General features: G+C 45.6%; 1 protein-coding gene across 1 annotated transcript in view; it reads right to left on the bottom strand.

The window, feature by feature from the left end:
- Window positions 1-2,039: 2,039 nt before the first annotated feature.
- Window positions 2,040-11,024, bottom strand: part of LOC121574742 (calcium/calmodulin-dependent 3',5'-cyclic nucleotide phosphodiesterase 1B-like) — a 32,392-nt gene continuing 23,407 nt past the window's right edge. Inside the window, exons 8-14 of the mRNA XM_041887297.2 lie at window positions 9,654-9,779; window positions 7,798-7,899; window positions 7,256-7,376; window positions 6,763-6,844; window positions 6,163-6,280; window positions 5,930-6,066; window positions 2,040-4,929 (exon numbers count right to left, since the gene is read on the bottom strand). Coding sequence (XP_041743231.1) covers window positions 4,871-4,929; window positions 5,930-6,066; window positions 6,163-6,280; window positions 6,763-6,844; window positions 7,256-7,376; window positions 7,798-7,899; window positions 9,654-9,779 — 745 coding nt within the window. The 3' untranslated portion in view covers window positions 2,040-4,870. The remainder of the gene's footprint in view (window positions 4,930-5,929; window positions 6,067-6,162; window positions 6,281-6,762; window positions 6,845-7,255; window positions 7,377-7,797; window positions 7,900-9,653; window positions 9,780-11,024) is intronic.

Raw genomic sequence — 11,024 nt, 5'->3', positions numbered from 1 at the left:
ATTTTCTACAGGATTGATCCCATACTCTGCTTCACTGATGTGGCATTAGGCCAATGATTGGGTGACATTTTAAACTACAGATGTACAGTCGTGGTCAAAAGTTTTGAGAATGACACAAGTATTGGTCTTCACAAAGTTTTGCTGCTTCAGTGTTTTTAGATATTTTTGTCAGATGTTACTATGGTATACTGAAGTATAATTACAAGCATTCCATAAGTGTCAAAGGCTTTTATTGACAATTACATTAAGTTTATGCAAAGAGGCAATATTTGCGGTGTTGACCCTTATTTTTCAAGACCTCTGCAATCCGCCCTGGCATGCTGTCAATTAAGTTCTGGGCCACATCCTGACTGATGGCAGCCCATTCTTGCATAATCAATGCTTGGAGTTTGTCAGAATTTGTGGGTTTTTGTTTGTCCACCCGCCTCTTGAGGATTGACCACAAGTTCTCAATGGGATTAAGGTCTGGGGAGTTTCCTGGCCATGGACCCAAAATGTCTATGTTTTGTTCCCCGAGCCACTTTTGCCTTATGGCAAGGTGCTCCATCATGCTGGAAAAGGCATTGTTCATCACCAAACTGTTCTTGGATGGTTGGAAGAAGTTGCTCTCGGAGGATGGTATTGGTACCATTCTTTATTCATGGCTGTGTTCTTAGGCAAAATTGTGAGTGAGCCCACTCCCTTGGCTGAGAAGCAACCCCACACATGAATGGTCTCAGGATGCTTTACTGTTGGCATGACACAGGACTGATGGTAGCGCTCACCTTGTCTTCTCCGGGCAAGCTTTTTTCCGGATGCCCCAAACAATCGGAAAGGGGATTCATCAGAGAAAATGACTTTACCCCAGTCCTCAGCAGTCCAATCCCTGTACCTTTTGCAGAATATCAGTCTGTCCCTGATGTTTTTCCTGGAGAGAAGTGGCTTCCTCACTGCCCTTCTTGACACCAGGCCATCCTCCAAAAGTCTTCGCCTCACTGTGCGTGCAGATGCACTCACACCTGCCTGCTGCCATTCCTGAGCAAGCTTTGCACTGGTGGTGTCCCGCAGCTGAATCAACTTTAGGAGACGGTCCTGGCGCTTGCTGGACTTTCTTGGGCGCCCTGAAGCCTTCTTCACAACAATTGAACCTCTCTCCTTGAAGTTCTTGATGATCCGATAAATGGTTGATTTAGGTGCAATCTTACTAGCAGCAATATCCTTGCCTGTGAAGCCCTTTTTGTGCAAAGCAATGATGACGGCACGTGTTTTCTTGCAGGTAACCATGGTTAACAGAGGAAGAACAATGATTTTAAGCTTCCAATCTGTTATTCTAACTCAATCAGCACGACAGAGTGATCTCCAACCTTGTCCTTGTCAACACTCTCACCTGTGTTAACGAGATAATCACTGACATGATGTCAGCTGGTCCTTTTGTGGCAGGGCTGAAATGCAGTGGAAATGTTTTTGGGGGATTAAGTTCATTTTCATAGCAAAGAGGGATTTGCAATTAATTGCAATTCATCTGATCACTCTTCATATCATTATGGAGTATATGCAAATTGCCATCATAAAAACTGAGGCAGCAGACTTTGTGAAAATTTATATTTGTGTCATTCTCAAAACTTTTGACCATGACTGTAGGATTTTAATTTGATCACCCAGGAAATGTAAAACTTGTAGTGTATTTGAGGTTTCAAAAGGCTTCTGACGTTTGTAATTTCCACTTTGAGATTTTAGACTTGATTATCCCTCACGAAAAATATATCAACACCTGCATAAAATGACTATTCATTATATTTATAACAATTCACATTTAGCAAAATGGCTTAAATGAAGATTCTACACCTGTATTGAGCAGTTGACAGCTACTGTTCAGTGTCATCATGTCCTTTTGATTATAGACTGGACCTTTATTCCATGTTCTGTATGTATAGAACACAGTACATCAACCACATGTAAATTAAAGATGTCTACATAATTATATTATGTCTTCAGAGAGTTTGGTTTTCCAATTATTTAGCGATCAACACTAATGAACACATTTCTTAACAATATTTGATGGAAAACATACATTTATTTTCTCAATTATAAATGATGGTACATAAAACAAATTAATCTATATGAGCATATTCAATCCGTATCTCGGAAATTCAGCGTTACAGCGTGATTTAAATTTAAAGGCAATGTTCCCGCATTAGGGGAGACTGCTTTCACCGTAAACGCTGAAAATGTCTGCTTAATCGGGAATAACCTTTAAATGTCTATCCGCGATCTGTAACGCTTCAGTGATGCAGATTGAATAGAGCCCTAAAATTGTTTATTTGATACAATAAAATGTTGTTAGAGAAGTGTCTGTTTTACTGTAAAAAAAAAACGTATTCACTGTATAAATTACTCTTAATACAGTAAGAACCACCAATAGCAGGCCTTAATACAGTAAGAACCACCAATAGCAGGCCTTAATACAGTAAGAACCACCAATAGCAGGCCTTAATACAGTAAGAACCACCAATAGCAGGCCTTAATACAGTAAGAACCACCAATAGCAGGCCTTAATACAGTAAGAACCACCAATAGCAGGCCTTAATACAGTAAGAACCACCAATAGCAGGCCTTATTACAGTAAGAACCACCAATAGCAGGCCTTATTACAGTAAGAACCACCAATAGCAGGCCTTATTACAGTAAGAACCACCAATAGCAGGCCTTAATACAGTAAGAACCACCAATAGCAGGCCTTATTACAGTAAGAACCACCAATAGCAGGCCTTAATACAGTAAGAACCACCAATAGCAGGCCTTAATACAGTAAGAACCACCAATAGCAGGCCTTATTACAGTAAGAACCACCAATAGCAGGCCTTATTACAGTAAGAACCACCAATAGCAGGCCTTAATACAGTAAGAACCACCACTAGCAGGCCTTAATACAGTAAGAACCACCAATAGCAGGCCTTAATACAGTAAGAACCACCAATAGCAGGCCTTATTACAGTAAGAACCACCAATAGCAGGCCTTAATACAGTAAGAACCACCAATAGCAGGCCTTAATACAGTAAGAACCACCACTAGCAGGCCTTAATACAGTAAGAACCACCAATAGCAGGCCTTATTACAGTAAGAACCACCAATAGCAGGCCTTAATACAGTAAGAACCACCAATAGCAGGCCTTAATACAGAAAGAACCACCAATAGCAGGCCTTATTACAGTAAGAACCACCAATAGCAGGCCTTATTACAGTAAGAACCACCAATAGCAGGCCTTAATACAGTAAGAACCACCAATAGCAGGCCTTAATACAGAAAGAACCACCAATAGCAGGCCTTAATACAGTAAGAACCACCAATAGCAGGCCTTAATACAGTAAGAACCACCAATAGCAGGCCTTAATACAGAAAGAACCACCAATAGCAGGCCTTAATACAGTAAGAACCACCAATAGCAGGCCTTAATACAGTAAGAACCACCAATAGCAGGCCTTATTACAGTAAGAACCACCAATAGCAGGCCTTAATACAGTAAGAACCACCAATAGCAGGCCTTAATACAGAAAGAACCACCAATAGCAGGCCTTAATACAGTAAGAACCACCAATAGCAGGCCTTATTACAGTAAGAACCACCAATAGCAGGCCTTAATACAGTAAGAACCACCAATAGCAGGCCTTATTACAGTAAGAACCACCAATAGCAGGCCAACAAGGTGTGCGTCCACACTGGCACCCTATTCCCTTTAAATTGCACTACTTTTGACCAGGACCCATAAGGCTCAGGTCCAAAGTAGTGCACTATAAAGAGAATAGGGTGGGGGCCATTTGGGACACACCCAACACAGCCCTGACATTAGTGTTGCATCACTGACTGTGTTGCGTAAGGTTGACTTGTAATGCAACCCTAAAATAGACCATTCTGCTTGTCAATTATTCAATAGATGTAGAGCTGTGAGCATAAAAACACATCAATATTTCAAAACGTGACTGGTTTTCACCAATGTATTTCATAATACCACTGTAGCCCTGTTCAGTCTTCCTCCCGAGAGTTTTATGCCCTCTTACTGGACGACCAGTGAACAGGACTCTGCTGAAGGATTGGCCTGATATCTCAGCCTGTCCCCAGATCTGTAGTGCTTCAAACCAACTCCTCTGACTATCACTGTCTGTCGTGGCTTTGATGTACAGTGTCCATATCAGGACGGCCTCAGAATCACAATATTCAAGATACAAAACGTGGACAGTATGTTAGTCCTGGGCTAATGATCCGGGAGAATGGCTACTAACATACAATATATTCAGTATAGTTCACACTTCAAATTCTTTGGGCAGCATGTGAAGAATCAGAAGAAGAATCAGAAGAAGAATCAGATGAAGAATCAGATGAAGAATCAGATAAAGAATCAGATGAAGAATCAGATTAAGCTTTAGATGAAGAATCAGATGAAGAATCAGATGAAGCTTTAGATGAAGAATCAGATGAAGAATCACTCCTTGTTTTTACATTTCATGTGAATATTAATGGGACATCAGAATCTCCTCAGTGGTACGGTAGAATATAAAGCAGTAGAACCTCTTTATCTTGTTGTATCAACAAGAACAGTCAGAACATATAGTATCTCCAGCATTTTACTACCCTCAAACATTGCCCATACCACATTTAACATACATGTTACCCATGTTACGCATGCTACAAACATGTTCTTTGTTCAGTTTCTTCATCAAATGTTTTCAATGTGAATTACAAGCAAAGCACTGTAAAAAACATATTTGGTCATTAGCAAATAACATGACCAGCATGTTTTTGCAATCCTCATTAAATTACTTTGGTTTCCATATGGTTTCCATAGGCATCATACTACACGAGAGGCCTCTCTACTGTTTCGTATCATTAGAAGGTTAGAACAGTTCGTCTTCACCAGTCGGCAGCTCCTTCGTCACGTTCTGATCCAAGATTCCTGAGAGGGGAAAGCAATGGAATTTAAAATGTGATTGAGCTACAGGGGACTGGAAGAAGAACCATGTCTGTATCTGTTTATTTCCCTACTACCTCCTCAAGCTTTATGGAGATGAAAGAGAGACACTCGCTACGTCCCAAATGGCATCCCTGTTTTCATAAGGTCAAAAGTAGTGCACTACGTAGGGACTAGGGTGCCATTTTACATTTACATTTTTGTCATTTAGCAGACGCTCTTATCCAGAGGGACTTACAGTTAGTGCATACATTATTTTATATTTATCATACTGGCCCCCCGTGGGAATCGAACCCACAACCCTGGCGTTGCAAACGCCATGCTCTACCAACTGAGCTACATCCCTGCTGGCCACTCCCTCCCCTACCCTGGACGACGCTGGGCCAATTATGCGCCGCCCCATTGGTCTCCCGGTCGCGGCCGGCTACGACAGAGCCTAGTGGCACAGCTAACACTGCGATGCAGTGCCTTAGACCACTGCGCCACTCGGGAGACATATTTTGGGACGCACACATTGAATATTTATAAGGCCATGACAAGACCCCAAGAAGCTTAATTGATTAAACCAACCCTGTCACGGCTGGGCAATCACACCCTGTCACGGGTGGTGTCGTCACACCCTGTCACGGGTGGTGTAGTCACACCCTGCCAGGGGTGGCGTAGTCACACCCTGTCACGGGTGGCGTAGTCACACCCTGCCAGGGGTGGCGTAGTCACACCCTGCCAGGGGTGGCGTAGTCACACCCTGTCACGGGTGGTGTAGTCACACCCTGCCAGGGGTGGCGTAGTCACACCCTGTCACGGGTGGTGTAGTCACAACCTGCCAGGGGTGGTGTAGTCACACCCTGTCACGGGTGGTGTAGTCACACCCTGCCAGGGGTGGTGTTGGTGTTCTAGCCAAGCGGTCGATAGTCCACCCTCGCCAGCCCTGACTGGCAACCCCCTGAGCAATAACAAGGTGTTAATAGAAGTCTGTCACATTTACCGTTGGAGCCGCTCTCCTTCCATTTGAACTTGTTGTCTTCCGTGTGTCGTGTCCAGGTGGATCTGAAGGTGACCAGTTCTGAGGTGATGTGAGCCAAGCTCCACTGAAGTCCTCTGGAACTCTCCTTCCACAGATTACTGGAGGGAGACAACAGCTGGTCGTCAGCAGACCTGGGTTCTAATGTTTGTTTTTCATCTCCAAATACTTTTAGTGTTTGATTGAGCCGAGGTTACCTATGTGGATTGCATGGGTCAGGTGTGTCTGGGTTGTCTTCCACCAGGGGAATTACTATCTTCTCAGCCATGTCAGTCAGTAGGGAGAACGTAGGGTCCACTATGAAGTCTATGAAACCTGCAAGAGAACATGGAGTCTTATAAGGACAGCTTAGTACGTTACATCCAACACATATATATATATACCTCAGTAATGAATGGATCAGTAATCAGTCATGAATGGATCAGTAATTAGTCATAAATGGATCAGTAATCAGTCATGAATGTATCAATAATCAGTCATAAATGGGTCAGTTATAAGCAATTAATGGATTAGTAATCAGCCATGAATGGATCAGTAATATGTAAATGTAAATCAGTAAACAGTCATGAATGGATCAGTAATCAGTCATGAATGGCTCAGTAATCAGTACTGAATGGCTCAGTAATCAGTAGTGAATGGATCACTAATTAGTAATGAATGAATCACTAATCGGTAATGAATGGATCAGTAATCGGTAATGAATGGATCAGTAATCAGTAATGAATGGATCAGAAATCAGTAATTAATTATTTAGTAAGTGAATGAATTAATGATATTGTAAAGGCATTTTCAATGACCTATCTGTGACTCCGCGACTAGGGTGCTGTTCCGATCACACAGTGGAGAGAAGGAAAGACCTAGCTCTGCCTCTCTGTCACCCTCAGGAAGACAGAAAAAGAGAGAACACATTTTAATGGGCTTTCTAAGACAATCAATAACAATGAGCAAGATAATCCAGGAATAGTCATAAAACGAACCCCAAACCCGAACCGACAACGTACACAAGACGACCCAGTACCGTCGCAGTACACAAGACGACCCAGTACCGTCGCAGTACACAAGACGATCCAGGACCGTCGCAGTACACAAGACGACCCAGGACCGTCGCAGTACACAAGACGACCCCAGGACCGTCGCAGTACACAAGACGACCCAGGACCGTCGCAGTACACAAGACGACCCAGGACCGTCGCAGTACACAAGACGACCCAGGACCGTCGCAGTACACAAGACGACCCAGGACCGTCGGAAAACCCTGGCCCTAGTTGTAAATTCCTCCAGGGGTCATACCTGTCTGAAGAACTCATCCATGAGGGCTTTGGTCCAGCGAGAGTGTAGACCCCAGGGCTTGGACGGGTGACTGATGTCTGCAGTGTGCAGTAGTAAGGACAGCGCTTTGGGTTTGTTTATGCTGTTAATCACAGGAAACAAACAACCAAGAGTGACTGCTAGATATGGAGCAAGCTTCTTTGCATTGGAGTCAATGGGCGAGTTACACGCACTCATTACATTTAGTTTACTTTAAGTGCTCTTCATTCCCATAGGGCGGCGCACAATTGGCCCACCGTCGTCCGGGTTTGGCCCAGGGTGGGCCTTCATTGTAAATAAAAATGTGTTCTTAACTGACTTGCCTAGTTAAATAAAGGTTAAATAAAAATAAATAATAATAAATAAATAAAAAAGTAGTAACAGGAATAAAATCCATCAATATATCTAAAACAATTGTCTAATAGAATCATATTCAATACATTGATCTCTAACACTATCATACTCGATTGTGTCACAATGTGCTACCTAGTACTGTCATGTGACCTGAGTAAAGCAGCACCTACCTTTCCTGCTGCTGCAGACACCCCTTCATGGCTTTGACCTGGACGAGGTGAGACGACATGTCTGTAGCCAACACCATCTCTATCACCAGCGCTCGCAGCTCCCTGTCACGCACACGCACACGCACGTACACACACACACACGCATCAACACACACACACACATACAAACACGCACGTACACACACACACACGCATCAACACACACACACATACAAACACGCACACAGACACGCACACATGCACACGCACACACACAGGATTCAGAGGAGGGGCAGTGTGGGAGGGGGGAGAGGAGCGAGCACAGGATTCAGAGGAGGGGCAGTGTGGGAGGGGGGAGAGGAGCGAGCACAGGATTCAGAGGAGGGACAGTGTGGGAGGGGGGAGAGGAGCGAGCACAGGATTCAGAGGAGGGGCAGTGTGGGAGGGGGGAGAGGAGCGAGCACAGGATTCAGAGGAGGGACAGTGTGGGAGGGGGGAGAGGAGCGAGCACAGGATTCAGAGGAGGGGCAGTGTGGGAGGGGGGAGAGGAGCGAGCACAGGATTCAGAGGAGGGACAGTGTGGGAGGGGGGAGAGGAGCAGGCACAGGATTCAGAGGAGGGACAGTGTGGGAGGGGGGAGAGGAGCGAGCACAGGATTCAGAGGAGGGACAGTGTGGGAGGGGGGAGAGGAGCGAGCACAGGATTCAGAGGAGGGACAGTGTGGGAGGGGGGAGAGGAGCGAGCACAGCGGAATGGGGTGTCATTTGGGACGCAGAGACGTTCTGCATTTTGAATCCAAAAGATAATCCCACGGGCCGTAACCTTTCCAGACTGTCCTGATGGGTTTCCCTGTTCCCATGGTAACCTAGATTTGTGCTGCTAAGAGCAGAGCTGTTGTTCCATTTGCTTGTGTCTGTCTGTCTGTCTGTCAGTCCGTCCATATGTCTGTCTGTCTGTCTGTCTGTCTCTCTTTATGTCTATCTGTCTGTCTGTCAGTCCATCCATCTGTCTGTCTGTCTGTCTGTCTTACCACCTCCACCTTGCAAAACAATAATTTTGCAATAACAATAATAATGTTCACAAGTCAATGAGGCATGTACTGAACTGTACTGAGGCATGTACTGAACTGTACTGAGGCATGTACTGAACTGTACTGAGGCATGTACTGAACTGTACTGAGGCATGTACTGAACTGTACTGAGGCATGTACTGAACTGTACTGAGGCATGTACTGAACTGTACTGAGTCATGTACTGTACTGTACTGAGGCATGTACTGAGTCATGTACTGTAACGTCTGACCAACACAGTGCTGCAACAGGCTATTATATATTTTTTAAGATGATTGATTGACCAATCTGTGTTAAAAAGTGGATACAAAAACATCAAATAAAACTGTGTAAGAGGTGGTAAATTAGATAAGTTAGAGGGTAGTAAGCTACTCATGTAAAATATACAGATGTTGGATCTTAATTTGATCACTCTTCTGTTGCTGAGGAAATGCAAGCTGGAGGGCCGAGTGTCTGCGGGTTTTCGCTCCACCCTTGTACTTGATTGATGAATTAAGGTCACAAATTAGTCAGGAACTTCCCTCACTTGGTTGTCTAGGTCTTAATGGAAAGGAAAAACCAAAAACCTGCAGACTCTCTGACACCCCTGCTGTAGTGTATTCAAGGTTTAAATGAGTGTCTAAAGTTTTTAATTTCCACTTTAAAATGTAAGACTTGATTTACCATAACAAAACATTTATCAAACCCTACAAAAAATGTCCATTGATTATAATCCACATAATAATTCACATTTCCTGTTGCTGCAGGATTATTTTCCTGCTGTAGCAAACTGTCTCAAATTAAGATCCTACATCTGTATGTTTCTTACATCCACTCTTCTCTGGAGAGGTTCATGAAGATGTTGGACTGGTCGTCTTGGAGAAGGCGGAACGTAGCACTGATGTGGTGGCTCTCCTGGACTGACCGGTCATTGTAGATCATAGCAAAGTCTGACCTACACAAAACACACAGATGGAAAACAATCATGAAGTATTAGTTAGATAGCCTGGTCCTGGCCTTGTCCTAGCCTGGTCCTAGCCTGGTCCTAGCCTTGATCTAGCCTGGTCCTGGCCTGGTCCTAGCCTGGTCCTGGCCTTGTCCTAGCCTGGTCCTAGCCTTGATCTAGCCTGGTCCTAGCCTTGTCCTAGCCTTGATCTAGCCTGGTCCTGGCCTGGTCCTAGCCTGGTCCTAGCCTTGTCCTAGCCTGGTCCTAGCCTTGTCCTAGCCTTGTCCTAGCCTTGACCTAGCCATGTCCTAGCCTGGTCCTAGCCTTGTCCTAGCCTTGTCCTAGCCTGGTCCTAGCCTTGATCTAGCCTGGTCCTGGCCTTGTCCTAGCCTGGTCCTAGCCTTGATCTAGCCTGGTCCTAGCCTTGTCCTAGCCTTGATCTAACCTGGTCCTGGCCTGGTCCTAGCCTGGTCCTAGCCTTGTCCTAGCCTGGTCCTAGCCTTGTCCTAGCCTGGTCCTAGCCTTGACCTAGCCATGTCCTAGCCTGGTCCTAGCCTTGTCCTAGCCTTGTCCTAGCCTGGTCCTAGCCTTGATCTAGCCTGGTCCTGGCCTGGTCCTAGCCTGGTCCTAGCCTTGTCCTGGCCTTGTCCTGGCCTTGTCCTAGCCTGGTCCTAGCCTGGTCCTAGCCTGGTCCTAGCCTTGTCCTAGCCTGGTCCTAGCCTGGTCCTGGCCTGGTCCTAGCCTTGATCTAGCCTGGTCCTAGCCTGGTCCTAGCCTTGATCTAGCCTGGTCCTGGCCTTGTCCTAGCCTGGTCCTAGCCTTGATCTAGCCTGGTCCTAGCCTTGTCCTAGCCTTGATCTAACCTGGTCCTGGCCTGGTCCTAGCCTGGTCCTAGCCTTGTCCTAGCCTGGTCCTAGCCTTGTCCTAGCCTTGTCCTAGCCTTGACCTAGCCATGTCCTAGCCTGGTCCTAGCCTTGTCCTAGCCTTGTCCTAGCCTGGTCCTAGCCTTGATCTAGCCTGGTCCTGGCCTGGTCCTAGCCTGGTCCTAGCCTTGTCCTGGCCTTGTCCTGGCCTTGTCCTAGCCTGGTCCTGGCCTTGTCCTAGCCTGGTCCTAGCCTGGTCCTAGCCTTGTCCTAGCCTGGTCCTAGCCTGGTCCTGGCCTGGTCCTAGCCTTGATCTAGCCTGGTCCTAGCCTGGTCCTAGCCTGGTCCTAGCCTGGTCCTAGCCTGGTCCTAGTACAATAATATGTATGTG

Source organism: Coregonus clupeaformis, chromosome 10 (genome assembly GCF_020615455.1).
Source record: "Coregonus clupeaformis isolate EN_2021a chromosome 10, ASM2061545v1, whole genome shotgun sequence".
Lineage (NCBI taxonomy): Eukaryota > Metazoa > Chordata > Actinopteri > Salmoniformes > Salmonidae > Coregonus > Coregonus clupeaformis.
This window is presented reverse-complemented; position numbering and strand designations above follow the sequence as displayed.